The 22915-nt window shown below is 35.1% G+C and overlaps 2 protein-coding genes and 1 long non-coding RNA gene across 4 annotated transcripts in view; 1 reads left to right on the top strand and 2 right to left on the bottom strand.

Annotated features, from left to right (window-relative positions):
- Positions 1 to 1665: 1665 nt before the first annotated feature.
- ppp1r11 (protein phosphatase 1, regulatory (inhibitor) subunit 11) lies at positions 1666 to 5422 on the bottom strand. The gene is made up of 3 exons (XM_048201206.1): positions 5058 to 5422; positions 3513 to 3621; positions 1666 to 3217 (listed from the first exon to the last, which is right to left on the bottom strand). Exons 1-3 carry the CDS (start codon positions 5133 to 5135, stop codon positions 3036 to 3038), a joined length of 369 nt encoding a protein of 122 aa, XP_048057163.1. The 5' UTR covers positions 5136 to 5422; the 3' UTR covers positions 1666 to 3035.
- Positions 5423 to 5569: 147 nt separating this feature from the next.
- Positions 5570 to 22915, top strand: part of vars2 (valyl-tRNA synthetase 2, mitochondrial) — a 28465-nt gene continuing 11119 nt past the window's right edge. Inside the window, exons 1-18 of the mRNA XM_048201205.1 lie at positions 5570 to 5821; positions 6636 to 6852; positions 6934 to 7015; positions 7196 to 7296; positions 9046 to 9167; positions 9323 to 9389; positions 9495 to 9592; positions 10473 to 10554; positions 13330 to 13449; positions 13535 to 13643; positions 13740 to 13828; positions 14067 to 14157; positions 15531 to 15658; positions 18296 to 18399; positions 18635 to 18716; positions 19093 to 19169; positions 19411 to 19498; positions 19644 to 19737. Of these exons, the coding sequence (XP_048057162.1) occupies positions 6640 to 6852; positions 6934 to 7015; positions 7196 to 7296; positions 9046 to 9167; positions 9323 to 9389; positions 9495 to 9592; positions 10473 to 10554; positions 13330 to 13449; positions 13535 to 13643; positions 13740 to 13828; positions 14067 to 14157; positions 15531 to 15658; positions 18296 to 18399; positions 18635 to 18716; positions 19093 to 19169; positions 19411 to 19498; positions 19644 to 19737 (1747 nt within the window). The 5' untranslated portion in view covers positions 5570 to 5821; positions 6636 to 6639. The remainder of the gene's footprint in view (positions 5822 to 6635; positions 6853 to 6933; positions 7016 to 7195; positions 7297 to 9045; positions 9168 to 9322; positions 9390 to 9494; positions 9593 to 10472; positions 10555 to 13329; positions 13450 to 13534; positions 13644 to 13739; positions 13829 to 14066; positions 14158 to 15530; positions 15659 to 18295; positions 18400 to 18634; positions 18717 to 19092; positions 19170 to 19410; positions 19499 to 19643; positions 19738 to 22915) is intronic.
- LOC125274761 lies at positions 9481 to 22372 on the bottom strand. Of its 2 annotated transcripts, none has more exons than XR_007186318.1 (4): positions 22323 to 22372; positions 19620 to 19741; positions 19404 to 19479; positions 9481 to 9574 (listed from the first exon to the last, which is right to left on the bottom strand). It is a non-coding gene; the product is annotated as an uncharacterized LOC125274761 (long non-coding RNA). The 2 variants fall into 2 exon arrangements; XR_007186319.1 differs by having other exon boundaries at positions 9527 to 9656.

Here is a 22915-nt window from a genome sequence, read left to right as displayed (position 1 = left end):
ATTTTTATAACGTTCCCTTATATTTCTAATATTATTATGTTTATTATATTAAATCTACAGCAGTTATTTTAGTATCATTTTGTAGTATTTATTTTGAAATGTGCTTTCATTCAAATTATTTTTAATATTTTTAGTTAAATTTTTAGTAATTTTGTAATATTTTTTGTCATTTTTACACATTTTTATAACGTTCCCTTATATTTCTAATATTATTACGTTTATTATATTAAATCTACAGCAGTTATTTTAGTATCAATTTATAGTATTTATTTTGAAATGTGCTTTCATTCAAATTATTTTTAATTTTTTTAGTAATTTTGTTATATTTTTTGTCATTTTTACACATTTTTATAACGTTCCCTTATATTTCTAATATTATTATGTTTATTATATTAAATCTACAGCAGTTATTTTAGTATCATTTTATAGTATTTATTTTGAAATGTGCTTTCATTCAAATTATTTTTAATTTTTTTAGTAATTTTGTTATATTTTTTGTCATTTTTACATTTTTATAACGTTCCCTTATATTTATAATATTATTATGTTTATTATATTAAATCTACAGCAGTTATTTTAGTATCATTTTGTAGTATTTATTTTGAAATGTGCTTTCAAATTATTTTTAATATTTTTAGTTAAATTTTTAGTAATTTTGTAATATTTTTTGTCATTTTTACACATTTTTATAACGTTCCCTTATATTTCTAATATTATTACGTTTATTATATTAAATCTACAGCAGTTATTTTAGTATCAATTTATAGTATTTATTTTGAAATGTGCTTTCATTCAAATTATTTTTTAATTTTTTTAGTTAAATTTTTAGTAATTGTGTTATATTTTTGTCATTTTTACACATTTTTATAAAGTTCCCTTATATTTCTAATATTATTATATTAAATCTACAGAAGTTATTTTAGTATCATTTTATAGTATTTATTTTGAAATGTGCTTTCATTCAAATTATTTTTATTTTTTTTAGTTACATTTTTAGTAATTTTGTTATATTTTTGTCATTTTTACTATTTTTTTGGTAACACTTTACAATAAAGTTCAGTTAAACATTAGTTAACTAACAAGGACTAACCACGAGCAATACATTTGTTACTGTATTTACTAATCTTCATTAACGTTACTTAATGAAAATAGTTGTTTATTGTTTGTTCATATTAGTTCAGTGCATTAACTGTTAACAAGATTTTAATAATTTATTAATAAATGATGAAATTAACATTAACAGATTAATAAATGCTGTATAAGTGCAGTTCATTATTAGTTGAACCTTATTGTAAAGTTACCATTTTTAAAAAAAAATACATTTAGTTTTAATGCATTTTTATTTCATTTTGTTTTAGTAATTTTAGTATTCCAACTTATTCAAAACTTTTTCTATTTCAGATAGATGCCAAAGCATCATGTCTAATCATTGTTCAAAAACAAACAAAAAAAACATTAGTTTTAGTTGATAACATAAAATCCACAGCTCCATTCAGTGCTGCTAAAGTATATTTAAATCATGATTGTCATTTTACACATGACCGCTCTAAAATGTTTTACCAAAGCTTCTTAGGTCAATTAATAATGCATCAACTGAATCATTACATAAATACAGATATGAGGACTGAACAGAATCAGGAAGGGAGTCAAACAGTGACGAGACAATCAGGTTGCCATTAAGCATTTAATAGATATAAACAACATAATTTAACATCTGTTTATTCATGTTAAATCCACTCTATGACCTTTTCTATGTACATAACAGGTGCGTTCACAGTAAAGGGACGACAGATGCATGTGAAGGCTGGGATACAGATGACTGATGCGATGGTCCAGATGGGAATCAACTGTAAACTGTATCTGACATCGGTGGAGAGATGATGCTATGTGCATTTTGGTCTTGTCCAGCATTCTGTCATGCACCTTCCCGTGCTCTTTATAACCACATATAATCAGTCCTTAAAGCTCAAGTCTAACTACTGTACACCATGCTGATAGCATGCACCTCTCCCACTAATAGTTGGATTTTATACCAATTTCTGCTAAATAAAAGCAGCCATAAAAGTGACCAGGATGACATGAGGCACCTTACACGTCAAAGGGTGATCTTCTCAATCACACACACCAAACGAATTCTCCCCTGTATTTCATGTAAAGCATGAGAATGAAAGGATAATTGCCAAATCTACACATTTTCACATCAGTATCCCACTGTTTAATTTCACTGCTGCGGTTTCATTTTCGTCAGTTTAGGGTAACGATCAAGGTGCCGTTCTCACCTCGCATTCAGAATGAATTCAGATGTTTCTCAGTCCACTTTACTAAACTTTTTAATGTCTTCGTATGTACATGCTGAGTCTCTCACTAGCCTGATTGTCAGAGGGGAGTCTCACTAGATCTCAGTCAAACTTATGAAAACTAATGGAGATGATTTAATGCACCCTTGTAAATATATTCAAAAAGGTTGAGTTCCTGAAATCTCATTTATTGAATTCACTATAGCACACAACATTTACTACGCTTGAATTTCCTGAAGTGGTAAAGTAATATGAAGAAATACTGCTGCTAGAATTGTGACACAGCAAGGCAAATTACATTTGATATAAAATTCCTTTTTTATACTGCATTTATTCCTTTTAAATTCGCAAGGAGGTATAACCTTCCCGAATTATATTTGAAGGTTTTTAATTCATTAAAATATTGTTTGTGGACACAGAACTGGTAAGATGAAGTTGTTAAACACAAACAAATAAATATTGATTTTACAAAAAGAAATAAAAACCAATGTCCTATGTACAACAAATATCAATTTTCCGCAGCATTCGGATCACAAAAAAGGTTTAGTCTTCCCAAAGTCATCACACTAATGACCACGGGGAAAAGGAATCACATTGCATTGCTCTACAAGCTTTCATTCATCAAAAAGCTTTCGACACCCAGTGATGGTGTGATGTAATTCAGTGTGAGTGAGGATGAGGGATTATGAATGTAGTGCCGCCCGTTACCCTTCGCTCCAAAACGACTCCCATTATCTTCTAGTGAGGGTTTGTTCCCCCAGAGCTAGGTGGCGTTGTGGTCCCTCCGCCCTCCCTCTGTCCGTGGCCTCTTCTCCCATGTCCCAGAACGCAGTGCGCACTTCCGCAGCCTTCCTCGTCATCCCCCTCGCTTTCCGAGGAAGATTCGCCGAACTGTCGGGGCTTCTCGTAAATACAGCAACCTGGACATATCAAAGTGTTTTTAGAAGAACGTGAAAAACAAATAAGCTGAAGACGTTCTATTTCAAGAAATGAAACATTTAAATCGGCTGCTTTGAGCTGATGCAGGTTGTTCTAAACCTGATTTTCAAGGTCAGCTATTTTAAAGCTGACTTGAAATGGCCCAGATCTGCCTGTCCTACACTATTTTTCCAAGTATTAAGCCGAATTTGAGGTTATACAAGAAATTCTCAATAAATACATAAATTGAAAGACCATCCGTAAATCAGAGCACCACACTAATAAACCCAGACTCACACTTTGAAGACCTCCGGCCTAGATGTTCATTGTCCACCGTGTCACTGGACCACTCCACTTTCTTCTCCGTCTTCCTTTTCCTGAGCTTGATGGTCAAGCTTCTGCCCTCCTGAAACCATCATATGGAGAATATTAGGGCACGTTTACATGACAACGATGCATTAAAAACAGAAAAGTTTTTCCTTTGTGTTTTTCGCGTGCAGAAGACAACAGTCAAAATGAACCCCGTTCACACGGATCCAAGAAAACGATTAAAAAAGCTGTATTATGCATGCCAGGCCAGTAGGTGGCGATGTCACTTTGTAAAGAAACATTATGTGCCAATAGACAGAACATGCAATATGCATGTGCATGATGTCACCTTTTTCACAAATTCACATTTTTGTTTTCAGATGCCCAAAATGCCCTTGTCGTGTAAATGAATGCCCAAAATGCATAAAAAGGTTTCTGTTTTCAGTTTGTCATGTTAACGGCCCCTCACGGACATTATTCAACGTTGTTATGGATATGTGCAACCATTGATAGCTTTGATGATAGCTAAATCTATCACGGCAACCATAGTTTCTTTCTGCCGTAAAACTAATTTGTGTTACTACTGTTAAACAACGATAAATTAACATGGGATCTTACTAGTATGTACTATGGTTATAACAACGTCTGTTAGACATACACCACAGCAATACAGTGTATTCTTTTAATTACTGTAGTAGAATACCTTGTATTACGGTATATGAATCATTTAATCATGGTAACCATTAAATATTATCGTATAACCTGCAAGTATATTTTGTCAAACATTATGAAGACAATAAAGTGTAGACAGCAATTGTGATTTTATATTACATACATATTTAAAAAAATTATAAATAAAATATACAACTGTAAATAAAAAAAATACTTCTATAGTACAACCATTTGATACTAACTGTACCATAGTACCACCAAGTGAGACACTATTATAGGTTTTATTCATATTTTGAATTTTTATTTTTTATTTTTCTGTTTTCATTTTAATTTTACATTTGTAGAAATTTTATGCGTTTTGTTATTTTATTAAGTTAACATTTATTTCATTTCAAGTAACGATTTTGTTTTGTTTGTCTTATGATTTTAGTTATCTATAATTGGAACTATCCCTGTACTTTTTGAGTAAGTACTGTAAAAAAAAAAAAAACGTTCACATTTTTCTATCATTTTTTTAAGGCAGTAACAACACCAGTTACTGTAACTAAACTGAAAAGTGCTTACCATGGTACATTTTTCTAAGGTGTATAATATGTTAAAAGATTAACAGGTGTATTTTTGGCGTGATGGGGGTTAACTTATGATCATAACACTGCCAAACCAGTTGACCACATAAACCCTGCTGTTGACATGTTGACTACTAAACAGGCCTCATGCTGGTATCTAGTTAGTCTATTTAAACTAGTCGATATGCTAACTATAAAACGATTAGTTATTTAAAATAGGTCTCGGTTCTTGTAGCTGAATTATTCCGTGCAAGTGTGGTTAGTGATGGTGTCTATAGAAACTAGGGCAGGATACCTGCTGCGGTGGTGGTGGTGTGCCCGTCTGGACGGTCTCCGTTATCGTCTCACTCGATGTACGTTGTACCTCCGCCATAGCACTGATGAAACGTGAATAAACCTTCCCAGAGGCGCTCGATCGACGAAAGTCTGGTTCAATTTAGGGAATATTAAAAAACAAATATTCAGTTGTCGGTTGTCGTGTCAGAATGTCGAGCTAGACGCTATGTGAACCTGTGATGAATGCATGAGATGAATTTGCACTAGTCTAATCACTCCTCGGAACGACGCATTTATGGACGGACCAGTTTCTGAAGTTGACTGTGTTTCAAAAACTAGTGAGCTGACTACCTAAACTAGATTTGTGGAATTATAGTTGTGTTTGAAGTCAGCTCAGCTGATTTTTTATGTCTAAATATGCTGTTTACTCGAAACACGCCAAACAATTAACGATCTCAGACAGCGCAAAAGCAAACTTGACGCGTAGCAATGCGGTCTAGGTAGGCAGCTTATTAGCTTTTGAGACGCAACCGTTGAGTGTTCCTCTAAAAACTATCCGACAGGAAACAACGGACGCTACAAGATCTTATATATCGAGAAGGAAATATAATCCACTGTAATTTAACTTTCATTGTTCGCAGCTTTTTGATTTGTCACTCATCTGTGTTTTTAATCAAAACATTTTAAGCCATACAGAATTTTAGACCTAAATATAGCAGTGGGAAAAATCAATGCCGTATCCGCAATATGTCTGCGCCCAGTGACTGCACACATCGAGTGAAGGTACGTTCCTTTTATCTGTCATTTTCAATATGCAGCTTTTCTCTGATGATCATAAGATTAGATGTGTAAAGAATGCATTTCATGAAGTTGCAGAACGCATTTATTCATAATATTTTTATATAAACGAACCTTATCACTATCAAACAGCTTTTATCCTGCATGTTTGTTTCACATTTTATTTGTTTTTTTTTGTTGTTATACCATTGTACTGAATGCTTAGCATATTGTTCCATTGTATTTACATTGGTACTCCATGCAGTGTTATTTAGCTTAGTATATATATATATATATATATATATATATATATATATATATATATATATATATATATATATATGTATATGTGTGTGTGTGTGTGTGTAATATTTCTAATATATTTTATTTTGTTTTTAGCTGTAATGCAATTACCTAAATTCTATATAATTCAAATTGTTTTATTTAATTTTTTTTTTATTTTTAGTTCTTAAACATATTTGTTAGTTGCTATTTATGAAATAAAATATAAATATGAGATGAAAAATTCAAACTTCAATAAATATATCTATATTTTTTTATTTTTTGAAGTTTGAGTTTTTCATCTCATGTTTATATTTTATTTCATTTCATTTTAATATAGTTGTAGTTAACAAGAACAACACTGACTCCAAAGTACATGACAAAAAATACAATGGTGTCATGTCTTAAAAAAAAAAAAGTTTTATTACTCAAATTTTTAAATGTGATGCACAAATTAAATTGTTGTTTATTATTATTTAGCCAATTTTTGGGTCACATTTTGTTTACAAGACAGATTTTGTTTGTCTTTCTACATTAGATTGATGCTTAAGCGCTCCAGATTTCAGGACATGTGGAAGTGTGTGCATGTGGTGTCACCCAGAATCTGGAGCAGAGATCTACAGAGGGCCTGGAGCACATGGGGATGCAGACTCTGCTCTCAAACCCCATCTAACACACAGCCTTCACATCATCCCAGGACACAAGCCGAGAAAGCCAAACGCAGACGAGCACGGGAGAAGGCCATACTCAGTAGTGTGGGTTATACATAATCAAAATAGTGCACATTTAATTTGGTTTAAAACCATTCAAGCCTTATAACCCTTTAACCCTTTTAGGATGTGAATGATGTTGGACTGAGCTGGTCAGATAAAGAGAAAATAACCTACAATGCTACACTCTTACCTGGAGAGAAGAAAGGTAACAGATTGCTTTTCCTCTTCTTCTTCATATTATGTGTTGTTTTTACTGTCCATTCAAGCTCTGGATGGTTTTTCCACTGATGGAGTTTGTGTCTGACTAATGCAGTTATTATAGATGCTTATTGCTATCATCCCTATCTCTGTAATTTCCATGTCTTCCAAACATCCTCTCTTTTAGACACCACTCTGCCATTCCCACAGTCCTACAGCCCAGAATATGTGGAGTTTGGCTGGTATCAATGGTGGGAGAAACAGGGATTCTTCAGTCCTGAGCAGCATGTAAGGGAGCAGTCACATCTCTATGTACAGTATCTCACAGAAGTGAGTACACCCCTCACATTTTTGTAAATATTTTATTATACCTTTTCATGTGACAACACTAAAGAAATGACACTTTGCTACAATGTAAAGTAGTGAGTGTACAGCTTGTATAACAGTGTAAATTTGCTGTCCCCTCATAATAACTCAACACACAGCCATTGATGTCTAAACCGATGACCATAAAAGTGAGTACACCCCTAAGTGAAAATGTCCAAATTGGGCCCAATTAGCCATTTTCTCTCCCTGGTGTCATGTGACTCGTTAGTGTTACAAGGTCTCAGGTGTGAATGGGGAGCAGGTTTGTTAAATTTGATGTTATTGCTCCTCACTCTCTCATACTGGTTACTGGAAGTTCAACATGGCACCTCATGGCAAAGAACTCTCTTAGGATCTGAAAAAAAGAATTGTTGCTCTGCATAAAGATGGCGTATGATATAAGAAGATTGCCAAGACCCTAAAACTGAGCTGCAGCACGGTGGCCAAGACCATACAGCGGTTTAACAGGACAGGTTCCACTCAGAACAGGCCTCGCCATGGTCGACCAAAGAAGTTGAGTGCACGTGCTCAGCGTCATATCCAGAGGTTGTGTTTGGGAAATAGACGTATGGGTGCTGCCAGCATTGCTCCAGAGGCTGAAGGGGTGGGGGGTCAGCCTGTCAGTGTTCAGACCATAGGCCGCACACTGCTTCAAATTGGTCTGCATGGCTGTCGTCCCAGAAGGAAGCCTCTTCTAAAGATGATGCACAAGAAAGCCCGCAAACAGTTTGCTGAAGACAAGCAGACTAAGGACGTGGATTACTTTAACCATGTCCTGTGGTCTGATGAGACCAAGATAAACTTATTTGGTTCGGATGGTTCAAGCGTGTGGTGGCAACCAGGTAAGGAGTACAAAGACAAATGTGTCTTGCCTACAGTCAAGCATGGTGGTGGGAGTGTCATGGTCTGGGGCTGCATGAGTGCTGCCGGCACTGGGGAGCTACAGTTCATTGAGGGAACCATGAATGAGCAGAGCATGATCCCCTCCCTTAGGAGACTGGGCCGCAGGGCAGTATTCCAACATGATAACGACCCCAAACACACCTCCAAGATGACCACTGCCTTGCTAAAGAAGCTGAGGGTAAAGGTGATGGACTGGCCAAGCATGTCTCCAGACCTAAACCCTATTGAGCATCTGTGGGGCATCCTCAAACGGAAGGTGGAGGAGCACAAGGTCTCTAACATCCACCAGCTCCGTGATGTCGTCATGGAGGAGTGGAAGAGGACTCCAGTGGCAACCTGTGAAGCTCTGGTGAACTCCATGGGCCCAATTTGGACATTTTCACTTAGGGGTGTACTCACTTTTGTGGCCGGCGGTTTAGACATCAATGGCTGTGTGTTGAGTTATTTTGAGGGGACAGCAAATTTACACTGTTATACAAGCTGTACACTCACTACTTTACATTGTAGCAATGTGTCATTTCTTCAGTGTTGTCACATGAAAAGATATAATAAAATATTTACAAAAATGTGAGGGGTGTACTCACTTCTGTGAGATACTGTACATTAATATATTCTTCAATAATTCAATAAGATAATCAGAAGTCTAAACTAAACAATATGTCTAAATTATGTCTAAAACTTTAGCAGCACTTATCATGTTTATTGCCTCTTTATGATTTCTGCACATATTAGAATGTTTTTAACCAAGTTTTTTTCCTTATTCTTCAGAGTAAACAGCCCCATTCTGTTGATAAATATTTCTCCTTATGTATTCCACCGCCAAATGTGACCGGCACTTTACATCTTGGACATGCACTGACAGTGGCTATAGAAGATGCTTTTGCTCGCTGGTACTGTTTTAAGAAACTCCTTACATATACAATTCATCAACAATACATACATATAAAAGATTCTATAAATGGACATTTTGTCAGAGTCCAATATTATGTTGGATATTACAATATTTTGAAAAAATATTGTGTTTTTTCAAATTTCGACCGTTCAGGCGACGGATGCAGGGCTACAAGGTGCTGTGGGTTCCAGGCTGTGACCATGCTGGGATTGCAACACAGGTATCCCATCTCTACATATGTGAAATGGCAAAGAGGATGCTGAGGTGGCATTTTCTATGTATATTAGCTGTTTAGAATACTCTCTGACGTACCTGTGTGTGTTAGTCTGTGGTGGAAAGGAAGCTGTTGAGGGAACAGGGGAAGTGCAGACAGGACTACAGCAGAGAGGAGTTCCTCAAACAGGTCTGGAGATGGAAAAATGAGTGAGTCTGTGTCTCTCCTTTTTTGCTGTCCTTATTTTCTGTTTATATGTATAGAAGCTTGTTTCTGCCAAAGAATAAAAAAGAAATCAGATAATTGCAACTTTTGATCTCACAATTCTGTTTTTTTTTTTTTTTTCTCGCAGTTGCGAGTTTATATCTCACAATTTAGACGTGCAAATATATATCTCACAAATCTGAAAAAAAGTTTGCAAGCTTGTGAGAAATAAAGTAAAAAAAAAAAAAAGAGTCTGGCAAATTAGGATTTATAATTCACAATTGCAAGTTTATATCTGACAATTGTGGGGGGAAAAAGTCAGAATTGCAAGTTTATATCTCACAGTTTGCAAGATTGTGAGAAATAAATAAATAAAAAATTATTCCCGCAAATTAGGACTTTCTAATTCGCAAGTGCAAGTTTATATCTCACAGTTGTGTGAAATAAACTTGCAATTGAGTATTATAAAGTCTGAATTGCAAGAAAATACTTTTTCTCAGAATTTCAAGTTTATAATCTCACAATTCAGACTTTATAATTTGCAATTGCAAGTTTATGTCTCACAGTTGTGAGAAATAAACTCAATAAATTGAGTATCTTAAAGTCTGAATTGCGAGAAAATACTTTTTCTCAGAATTGTGAGTTTATATCTCGCAATTGCTAGAAATAAAATTGTACAGAATTGTGAATAAAATGTTGCAATTACCTTATTTATTTATATCTGATTCCATATATATCAGAGTCTTTCAGTGGTTCAGGGCCTGCTTATCTATTACATTTTCCATTTCCATACGGTAACTGTTTTTAGGGATGTCTTTTTTAATTCAACCTAAATGTTTGGCTTTATGTCATTTTAAATGTCTTTTTTTTTTTTTTTTCCTCCAGAAAGGGAGATGAGATTTATCATCAGCTGAGAAAACTGGGTGCATCTCTTGACTGGAGCAGAGCCTGCTTTACGATGGACCCGGTAATAAAAAGGATTTTCTCAGTTCACGTTGGCTTTGTTTGGAAGAGCATACTACTGTGGTACTGTATTCCTGCAGTATGTGTACTGTGCACAGTATATATTTTGTCTGTATGTATAGGACATCTAGATAATATCCAACAACATTTGCAAAAATGTGCATTAGACAACAGTAGCACACACAGCACTGGTTAATGTATCCCACAATGCAGTTTGCTCAACCTGAACTTCCATTCTCAAAAACAAAACAAAAAAACAAAACACTTTAGCATACTTTTAAAAAGAGTATTATTATGTAAATCATGGGTGCCCAGTCCTGTTCCTAGAGATCTATCAAAGCCAGATGAAGGCAATCCTGCAAGGTTAGCAACAACAACAAAAAAAAGCATAAAGCCTGCTAATGCTGTGGTATGCAAGGAAGAATACCAGAGGCAATGTAAGAGATATCCAAAATGAATGTTCAAGAGCAAACATGTTGAAGATTAGCCAATGGACTGTTGATTCATTAAATGATAAACTATTTCCTCACAAAAGCGGTTTATTCAGCGTAGTGAAGCATCTCCTTCATTGACATCCATTGGATCAGGGTTGGGCACCCCAATGTAAATAATATACTTTACATACAGTTCACACTTAATTATATTCTTTTAATATTATCTGACATTTAATTACATGTTATTTGCATTTAAATGAAAATGTATTATAGTTCACATTTATATTAAATGCAATTAGCTCAACTTTTTAGTGCGTTTTAGACCCACTTAAATAGAACCTTAATGCCCCATTGCATGCAATTTCATAATAATTGAAATGTGGTTAAAGTTTACTGCCGAATATACTGACAGGCATTTATGGTAAACCAAAGTATACTGTACTTTAATCTAATTTCTATTGAAACTTTATGTCATGTATTTAAATACAGTATATTTGTAATTACACTTTTGTTATGATTAAGCTGCAATTTAGTACATTTAAAATATACTTTAAATGTAATATTGAATAATACGGTTAAAATTATAATCAAGTACTTTACATGTGCTTTAGTATGTTAGTCAACACATCAAAATAAGTGTACTTCTATAATGCATGACAAAAGATTACTAAAACATAATGATTTAAAATGTACTTTAAAGTAAAACTTTTAATTTGACATTAAAGGTTTAGAACGTTTTTTTAAAAGATGTAATAGAAGTCTAATAGAAGTGTCTGTGAAGTTTCAGCTCAAAATACCCCATAGATTTTTTTTATTCATTTTTTTAACTGCCTATTTTGGGGCATAATTAGAAATGAGCCGATTCAGGGTGTGTGGCCCTTTAATTCTCGTGCTCCACATCCCAAGAGCTTGCGCTTGCATTAAACAACATAAAAAAAGTTCAAACAGCTAATATAACCCTCAAAATGGATCTTTACAAAGTTTCCGTTATGCAGCATGTCTAATTGCGTAAGTACAGTGTTTATTTTGATGTATTACATTTGATTCTGAATGAGTTTGAGGCTGTGCTCCGTGGCTAACAGCTAATGCTACACTGTTGGAGAGATTTATCCGGTTGTTAAGTCTGACGTCACGCGGCAGCGCTTCCGGGTCCAAACGCTCTATCTCATACCACAAGAAAACAACAAATGGTGCTAATATACACACACAATGTGGTGTAATAGTACAAAAAATATATAATTATAACCTTTATCTCCATACCAAAATCCCAGATGGCCAGACAATGATTCATCTTTTATAAATCGTTAAAATATTAATGTCTGTGACGCTGTGAGCACGGAGACTGTTGTGTAGACTGTAAGTATTTAAAATGTTTAACTTTTTAAAATGTTTGATGTTTATTATGAATAAATAGCACTCATAAACGGCCGTCGATGGCATTCTCAAGTGAAACGAGTCGAGGCTTGGACCCGGAAGGCGTTCCTTACGTCATGACTTAACAAGCGGATAAATAATGAAGTTGTGTTTATGCATTATACAGACTGCAAGTGTTTAAAAATGAAAATAGCGACGGCTCTTGTCTCCGCGAATACAGTAAGAAACAATGGTAACTTTAACCACATTTAACAGTACATTAGCAACATGCTAACGAAACATTTAGAAAGACAATTTACAAATATCACTAAAAATATCATGTTATCATGGATCATGTCAGTTATTATCACTCCATCTGCCATTTTTCGCTATTGTCCTTGCTTGCTTACCTAGTCTGTTGATTCAGCTGTGCACATCCAGACGTTAATACTGTCTGCCCTTGTATAATGCCTCGATCATGGGCTGGCATATGCAAATATTGGGGGCGTACACCCCGACTGTTACGTTACAGTCGGTCTTATGTTGAGATTCGCCTGTTCTTCGGAGGTCTTATAAACAAATGAGATTTATATAAGAAGGAGGAAACAATGGAGTTTGAGACTCACTGTATGTCTTTTCCATGTACTGAACTCTTGTTATTTAACTATGCTGAGGTAAATTCAATTTTTGAATCTAGGGCACCTTTAAGTGCAGTCAATGTTGTCTGCTCTCTTTACGTACACTGAAGTGGTCTTTTATTTAATTAATATTATATTACCTGCAAGTACAGATTTGTTTAAAATATACTTTTAAGATTTGACGTACACTAGAAGTGCACGTTCAATACAATTAAGCACACTTCTTTTTCATGAGGGTTTTCATTGTGACGAAAGAACCAGAATTGTTATCAACTGCAATTTTCATCCATCTCAGGGGATATTTTGTCTACAAAATTGTATTAAACATATTAAACATTACATTTTTCTCTGTAGGGTTTCAGCAGTGCTGTGACTGAGGCCTTTGTCAGGTTGTGTGACTCTGGGCTCATCTATCGCTCTGAAGGTCTGGTCAACTGGAGCTGTGCATTAGAGTCAGCCATCTCAGATATAGAGGTGCATCACTGGGCAAAAAAATGTGTAACAACACTAGCAGTGCCACACATTTCTTGTAGACTAAGGCATGATTTGATGTGTTAAGGTGGACTCAAAACAGCTGTCTGGCAGGACTCTTCTGTCTGTTCCTGGTTATCAGCAGAAAGTAGAGTTTGGGATCATGGTTACATTTGCATATCCTTTGGAGGAACAAGGTAAGTGGAATTTTTTCAATGTGCTTGATTTCTTGAGATGTTGTTTCACCCCATTGGTTCTAAGCAAGGTGTGGTTTATTTTTTTATTTATTGTAGAAGGAGAGGTTGCCGTTTCAACCACTCGTCCAGAGACGATGCTGGGAGACGTGGCCATTGCTGTTCATCCTGATGATCCTCGATATAAAGTAAAGTTATATTGGTTTTCAAATGGATTTTGTTGTCAACTTACAGTGTCTTGACTGTACTTGTGACTGTACGAATGGGATATTATTGTACTACTCATACTACATTTGATAAATTTGTATGTAGTATGCCTTCTGTGTTTAGTACGCTAATTTCCTGGGCTACTGTGACCTAGAATATTGAATAATTTCAGTTTACCACCAGAGCTCTAGCCCAAAATATTCATTCTTTTCTCTTCAGGATCTTCATGGCAAACACTGCAGACATCCATTCACAAAGCGGTTATTACCTATTGTCACTGACTCTATGGTGGATATGACATTTGGCACAGGTATTTCATTCATTTATGCATGATATTTTTAGAGATGAGTGCTTAATTTTATTTGTTGATAACTGGATCTTTTATCGTTAAATGGACTCTTTTTCACATTTCCGGAGTTCTCAGAAGAGGAAGTTGTCATAGTTGGGTAAACTTCTATAGTGGTGAATGTGAGACGACAGCAAAACTATAAATATAAAATCTGTGATGGTGTTTCCACAACTTTCCAAAAGAGAGATAAAATATAGAGAGAAGTGATAGTTCATTTCTTGTAATTTACTGTCAAAGTAATATAACACAAAGTATAGCATTATAAATGTATATACATTTAAAAAATAGTCTGACTTTATGAATCACGCCAAAGGAAAATCAAGCAAGATTGAGAAACATTGAGTACTGATATATATTGAGAATATTGATGTAAAATTTGGACAATTTTTACCTTGACTGTTCAAATTGCAAAAAATCAGTTGAGAATACAGCCTTAAAGAATTAGTCCACTTTCAAATAAAATTTTCCTGGTAATTTAGTCACCCCCATGTCATCCAAGATGTTCATGTTTTTCTTTCGTCAGTCAAAAAAAAATTAAGATGAAAACAATCCAGGATTATTCTCTTTATAGTGGACTTCATTGGCCTCCAAACGGTTTCAGTTCAGCTTCAAAGGGCTTTAAACGATTCCAGACGAGGAATAAGGGTCTTTTCTAGCGAAACGATCAGTCATTTTCGAAAAAAAAAATACAACTGTATATGCTTTATATAAACAGATAATCGCCTTAAACGTGCTTCCGCTTTCCGTATTCTTCAAAAAGCTTACGCTGTATGTCCTATGCCTTCTCTATTCAACTTACGTAACGAACGCGTGGCCAGTTTTGTTTTTTTCCATAAGTAGAATTTTAATTTTGACCTTCAACTGTTTGGAGGCCATTGAAGTCCACTATAAGGAAAATAATCCTGGAATGTTTTCATCTTAATTTCTTTTCAACTTACGAAAGAAAGACATAAACATCTTGGATGACATGGGGGTGAGTAAATTATCAGGAAAATTTTATTTGAAAGTGAACTAATCCTTTAAGGTGCAATCACTGTTACCACCTTTTAATTATTATTTTTTTTGTCGGCAATATCCAGTCTTTTTAATTGGAATGTGACTTTCTTTGTATTTGATTTGACTCTCTTTGAATTTCTTGTGAGGGTGAAATATTTAACATTGACCAACAGAAAGCTGCTTGGACTAAAACTGGCTTTTGTGTGAGCGGTGCTTCACAAGTTGCTACACTATTGTCAATGGGCATTGGACCTTTTTTGCCTCATAATATTATGTAATTTCACTATTGTGGCCACACCTTTAGTCTCAGCTCTAGTCTTTCAACTTTGTGTTCATAGGTGCTGTTAAATTGACACCAGCTCATGATCACACTGACTTCCTACTCTCTCAGAGACTTTCACTCCCACGCCTCACTGTGATTGGAGGAGATGGGACCATGACCTCAGTCTGTGGCCAATGGCTAGAGGTACAGAGATCATTTTACAATTTACCCATTTGTACTTATAGTACTTGTAGTATTTGACTTATAATAATAATAATTTGTTTCTTATTTCATATTTGGTGATTTAAAGAAATTATTGGTAACACTTTACAAAAGGTCCCATTATTTAATGTTAGTTAATGCATTAACTAACAATAACTAACATTCAGCAATACATTTGTTACAGTATTTATTAATTTTGTTAACATTAGTTAATAAAAACAAAACCATTCATTATTAGTTCATGCCAGCTCAGGTCCATTATGTAATATTAACAGATACAACTTTTGATTTTAATAATGTATTAGTAAATGTTGATATTAACATTAATTAAAATAATAAATTCTTTAGAAATATTTTTCATTGTTAGTTCATGTTACTAATGTTACCTTATTGTAAAGGGTAACCAAATTATTATATCCCCTAAAACACCAACTTGAGAGACAGTTTTTCTAATTGTTGGGAAAAAACAGTACTTGCATAACTTGGTGTGAAATGGGTTAGTAAATAACTATGCTAACTATAAATGTAACAATAACTATAACTATATTAGCATGCACACCAACAGTAAGTGCACACTTAAAGGGTTAGTTCACCCAAAAATGAAAATAATGTCATTTATTACTTACCCTCATGCCGTTCCACACCCGTAAGACCTTCGTTAATTTTAGGAACACAAATTAAGATATTTTAGTTGAAATCCGATGGCTCCGTGAGGCCTCCACAGGGAGCAATGACATTTCATCTCTCAATATCCATAAAGGTACTAAAAACATATTTAAATCGGTTCATGTGAACACAGTGGTTCAATGTTAATATTATAAAGCGACAAGAATATTTTTGGTGCGCCAAAAAACAAAAACAAAATAACGACTTATTTAGTGATGGCCGAGTTCAAAACACTGCTTCAGGAAGCATCGGAGCACAGATGAATGTCGAATCTGCTGTTCGGAGCGTCAAAGTCACGTGATTTCAGCCGTTGGCAGTTTGACACGCGATCTGAATCATGATTCGACACACTGATTCATTTATGCTCCGAATCTTCCTGAAGCAGTGTTTCATGATTAACGAAGGTTTTACGGGTGTGAAACGGCATGAGGATAAGTAATAAATGACAGAATTTTCATTTTTGGGTGAACTAACCCTTTAAGTTTTGTCGTCTGCTTGTGCGCTTTAAATTTGAATGGATTCTGATTGGATGTCAATGTTTTCATCATTCATCAACTGTTAAAAAAATAAAGAAAAAATAAATTAAAACATGTTCTGAAAGTGATTCCAAAGATATTGTTCCTCTGTGTCGCTATTGTTATAGTTGTGGTGTGCACTTCTATATTCTTGAGAATAAAAACAATTATTAAAACTTTATTAATGGTTATAGTTATCGCTGTAGTTCACATAATGAAACTCCAGATTTGAGAGTCTGAGAGAAACATTTCTCATAACTTCTTTTTTTAAAGGTCAAACTAGCAACTACAGGCATCTAAATATGCATCTTCAGTATATATCAAAGGGGTCAGTAAGGGTGTAGGAATATCTCAGGATCGTGAAACTTTGAGCATATTGAAGGCTTGTTCACTGGAAAGACTTTTATAAAGGTCAAAGCATCTGTACTGTAGGCCTCTTAAATATGCATTAACGTATTGTATTACAGGAGGTCAGTAGGAATATTTCGAGATCATGAAACTATAGCGAATTTGAAAGGGCTCTGAGATCAACATATCCACAGTTTAGCCTTCTAGCTTGGTGGGAAATCTGGTCTAGAAAGCATACCTGCAATCCCAGCGTGTTACAAAATTCAACCCAAAAGCCCAAGTATGCTTAAAAATCATTATATGATAACTGCGGCTTCCTGAAAACAATTTTAAATTGAGAAAAAGAAAATGTAACCCTGGACCACAAAACCAGTCATAAAGGTTTTTTTTTTTTAATTGAGATTTATACAACATCTGAAAAGTGAATAAATAAGATTTCCATTGATGTGTTGTTTGTTAGGATAGGACAATATTTGGCCGAGATAAAACTATTTGAAAATCTGGAATCTGATATATTGAAATATTGAGAAAATCACTTTTAAATTTGTCCAAATGAAGTCCTTAGCAATGCATATCCACTCACAAAAATAATTTTTGATATATTTACGGTAGGAAATTTACAAAATATCTTCATGGAACATGATCTTTACTTAATATCCTAATGATTTTTGGCATAAAAGAAAAATCGTTTATTTTGACCCATACAATGTATTGTTGGTTATTGCTACAAATATACCCGTGTGACTTATGACTGATTTTGTGGTCCAGGGTCACAAATACATTATTAATGTCAATGCTTAGGCCTCTGTGGGTTAAAATACTGCAAGAAGTGAAGAAATTAGCACAAAGATGTATTATTATATTATATTATATTATATTATATTATATTATATTATATTATATAACACAATATAATACTTATTTTTCTTACTCAATTGGCAGATAATAAAAACTTAAGATAAGTTTTTAGATATTTGGACTGGAAGCAAGACAAAAATACTAAGTAAGAAAAGCATTTTTGCAGTGCTTAAGCTATCTCTATATTTAAAGGAATAGATATTTAGCATGAAAGTATGTTTCTGTCTCTCAGGGTGTTAAACGCTTTGATGCCAGGGAACAAGTAATCACTGCGCTGATGGAAAGGAAGCTGTTCAGAGGAAAGAAGGATCATCCCATGTCATTACCAATCTGCAGGTAAACCACTATAAACTATACCCCCAAACCAATAAACCCTTCCCAATCCTTTCATTTCTGAAAGAATTATAGGCTGCTGAATTATCATTTGGCTATATTTCGCCACATTTTTGTGTACTTAGGCAGACCATTCCTTTGAAATATTTTTGGCAGTTTTTTTGTTTGTTTTTTTGACTAAAAAATACCAGTAGTGCTTGAACTTGTGTCCTATCTTGATTTTATTCCTCCCACATAGCCGTTCTGGAGATGTCATTGAACCGTTGCTGAAGAAACAGTGGTTTGTACGCTGTCAGGAAATGGGCAAAAAGGCAATTCAAGTGAGTGAGTGTGTTTAAATGTGTGGTTGCATCAGATATAAGTTGTGATTTGCTAAACCACACAGTATGTGGGACGGATACAGTTTTTCAGCTTGCACATAATTATTTGTAAATTACATTTACAGTTAAAATTTCATAATCCTAGTTTTGTTTACATGGCCTTGTTGAACTGACATGCTTGTGGTTTAATTACTGTCCCTGTCAATATTCCCTCGAGCAACAGCAAATGCGTGGCTCATCAAGAGCTTTACTGGAAAACATATTCCTGTTACTGGTCAATGATTTTTTTTTTTTAATTTGCCATTAAAATTCGATTATTCTTTTTGATGATTTTGTTAACTTACACATTGACATCCCATGTAAATACTCTTTTTAGGCAGTGGAAGAAGGGGATCTACAGATAATTCCTCACTTTTATTCAAAAATGTGGAAGAGCTGGTTGTCCAACATCAGGTTAGCCTTATTATTTACACTACATTGATCTTTCTTACATATGCAAAGCTTTATTTTCAAAATTGACTATTTTGTGGGTTGTCTGAATGTCTGTTTGACTAGTCAGTGAGTCTTAAGGAGACTTTGTATAATTAGGCTGGTTTAGGGTCTTGTCCATGTCCATCTGTTTGTCTGACCAGTTACACTCTTCTGTTAATATGTTTGAATAAGATTTTGTGTCATGTATATCTCCACCTTGCAGTGATTGGTGTATTTCCAGACAGCTTTGGTGGGGTCATCAGATTCCAGCCTATCGAGTGACACTGCAAAACTCAAAGGACACAGAAGAGGTGGGGGAACTATCATAAAATCTATAGCCCAAAGATGACATTTAACATACTTGCTATGCCATAATGTGTCTATAAACTGAGGCCTGATTGTATTGCGTGAGGTTTTGATGAAAGCTTTTACCTTTTTTTACTGTGTCTCGAACAGGAGCAGTGGGTCTGGGGCAGGAGTGCTGCAGAGGCTCGACAACGTGCGGCTGTGAAGTTTGGAGTGAATCCTGATGCGGTCACACTCACGCAGGGTGACTATCGTAGTGTTGACATCAATCACACTTCTGTTTTAATGATTACTACTCATAATATACAATACTGTTAAAAAGTTTTGGGTCTTTTAAGATTTATTTGATCAAAAATACTTTGAAAACAGTAATATTTTGAAATATTATTATAATTTAAAAGAACTGTTTTCTATTTTAATATATTTTAAAATGTTATTTATTCCTGTGATGGAAAAGCTGAATTTTCAGCATAATTTCTCCAGTCTTCAGTGTCACATGATCCTTCAGAAATCATTCTAATGTGCTGATTTGCTGCTCATTTCTTCTTATTATCAATGTTGAAAACAGTTGTGCTGCTTAATATTTTTGTGTAAACCGCAATACAGGATTCTTTGAATGTTCAAAAGCATTTATTTGAGATAGAAATCTTTTGTAACGTAATAAATGTCTTGCTGAATAAAAGCATTAATTTCTTAAAAAAAAAACTGTACTGACCCAAACTTTTGAACGGTAGTCAGTGCTTCCCACACATAGACTTTACTTGGGCGGTAGTGATGCGCGGGTCGGCTTTTTTTCCAACCCGCGGGTCCCGCTTTTATGAAATTATTTGGCCCGCCCCACACTACTGTATCTATTTTTACAACCCGCCCCGCCCCCGCAACCATTAAACAGGCATACTAGTAGGGTTACCACCCCTCCCGCATTTCGCGGGACAGTCCCGAAATTGGGAGCTTTGTTCCTCGTCCCGCATTTCATTTACGTCAGTTATTTTTTTTTATCCCTGAAATTACAATACAACAGCAAGAAATGTAATAAATACTATGACTGGCATTTAAAAATCTATTTGTGCAGCCGTCATATTCTAGCTGTGAAAATAACCAACCAGCGCAATCATAGAGAGAGTGGACATCAACTGAGTGGACAGCACAAATGGATAAGTGTGGGCCTCATCAAAGTCAGTAAACACAACTACACCAGCAAGGATTTCATCTCACATACTAGATAAGAACCTCAAGAGCTGCTCAAAGCTGCCTAAATCGATGATTTAAAGCATGTAATCATCCATTCTGATGGCAAATATTTCCAACGAACGGCGGCGATCGAGCGCCACACACGGAAATGATCGAGCACCTACGGAAAAACGAGATATTCTCCATTTGTTTTAACCAATACAAAATTGCGACGTTCAGACACGACTTTCTTCTCACGTTTATAGTTCATTTAATGCGGGTTCTATGGCGTTATTATAATGAAAAATGTCGAGAGCGCATTATTGTCTCACGAGAGCGCATCAAATGCGCGAGCAATCTCTCCGCTCACAGGCGGTTTAACTGGACACGCGCGCGCTCTCGCTCAGATATTACATCTGCGTGCTCAAACTTTGTCCTCCTGCATGTGCAGCCGTGAATCTAGAATTTTCTTCTCTCCAGGATTTAATGTTGCCATAAGCGCAACAATATAGTGTGGGCACCCACCGGCAGAAACATTAATCGGCGCGTATGCCAAGTTTGCCAACGAGTGTAAATCACTATTTACATTTTAATTTACAAATTTATCTGTCTCACGTGTCTCGCATTGTCCCGCAAAATCACATCTACTGTCCTGCAACAGATCAATAGCCAGGTGGTCACCCTACATACTAGGCATTGTAATATAAATGAAAACAGCCTTTATTTCAGCCTGAAAGTGCTTGGAAACATCGCCCTGTAAACAGGCAACAACATACGATTATGAATATGAACCATAAATCAGATCATTTAATAACAAGATAATGATAAACATTTTCAACATTTACAAAGCAGTGTCTGTATTCATCTAACAGGCTAAATATTTTTTTTTTTTATTTCAGATTTGTATTGGCCAACAGTTTACAGCCTATGCTACAACCACTGAACTTTTGTTTTATTTAAAACACGGAAAATATGTCTTGACATGCTGGAAGTGCTCGTTTTGTGGCTCTCGTGTTTGTATATTTTTTCGCACGAGTTGCACTTCACGTAGCCGTTAGCCTACTGCTGTTGTCTCCTGCTGTACCGGTCCCAAACATTAGATTTAGCAGCATGAATTTTTTCTTTTAATTATGTAAATTTCTCCCACACCTCGTCTTCCATCTTCACTTTTATTTCTCCGTTTTTGTTGTCGTGGCTGGCGCCGGGAGCTGCTTGGCGCGCCGCTTTCGTGACGCCAAAGGTTTGGGGACATCACGCAAGTTACGTTGCTACGGCCTTCGTATTGTAACCTTATCAAAGAACCTAATAAAATATGAAAATAGATATTCCCAAATATTTAATATAGGCTATAGGGAACTGCACGCAACATACATGGATTTTTTTTATTTATTTTGTTTTTAATGACCCGCCCCAACCCGCCCCGCAAATAAAGTGACAATTTCTTTACCCGCCCCAACCCGACCCGCGGGTTACCCGCGGGGTCCGCGGGTTATGAGACGACCCGCGCATCACTATTGGGCGGGCCGCCCACGTATAATAATAGCTGCCCAAGTATATTTGGAGACACATTTTTGCTTTTATTATTTTTATCCTCTTATACTTTTATATCCGCGCAAGATAATGAAACCATCCGCGATCGATTAACTAGTCGATTCGTACCTGCTCGTTATGTGTGCGTCAGAACGGTTTACTTCCGCCTGCAATTGTACATACATTTCAAAATAAGAGTCCCGGTGTATTTCGGGCTTGTTTATAATTAAAAGTCACACGCAAAGTTGTTGTTTTTTTATTTTGGGCATTATTGGTATTTTGGTTACACAATAAATTGTATTTAATTTGATTTCCATTTAATTCATAGTAAATTATTGTAGTCTCCCCCACAGGAAGAAAAGACTAAGAACATTATTTGACACATATATTATTCATTTTATAAATTTTACTAGTAAAATCTGTGTCCCATTTATTGAGAGAGACACTATATGACAGCAAGGAGAACATAGGAAAAGGAGAACCATTTAAATGCTGTAATTTTGCATAATTTACAATGCATAATAATGCATAATATTAGTATGTAATTAAATGTAATATGCTGTGTAATTAAAATTAATTTCAATAAATAAAAATACTGTTAAAAATCACACATTATTTGTTTGTCACATGTAGTAGACCATTTTTGTGCCGTGGGTAATAGGATGTTTCGCCCGGCTACCACCGCAAGTATATTTCAAACCTGTGGGAAGCACTGGTAGTGT

Source organism: Megalobrama amblycephala, linkage group LG9 (genome assembly GCF_018812025.1).
Source record: "Megalobrama amblycephala isolate DHTTF-2021 linkage group LG9, ASM1881202v1, whole genome shotgun sequence".
Taxonomy (NCBI): domain Eukaryota; kingdom Metazoa; phylum Chordata; class Actinopteri; order Cypriniformes; family Xenocyprididae; genus Megalobrama; species Megalobrama amblycephala.
Note: the sequence above shows the minus strand (reverse complement) of the source record. Positions and strands in the feature narration are given on the sequence as shown.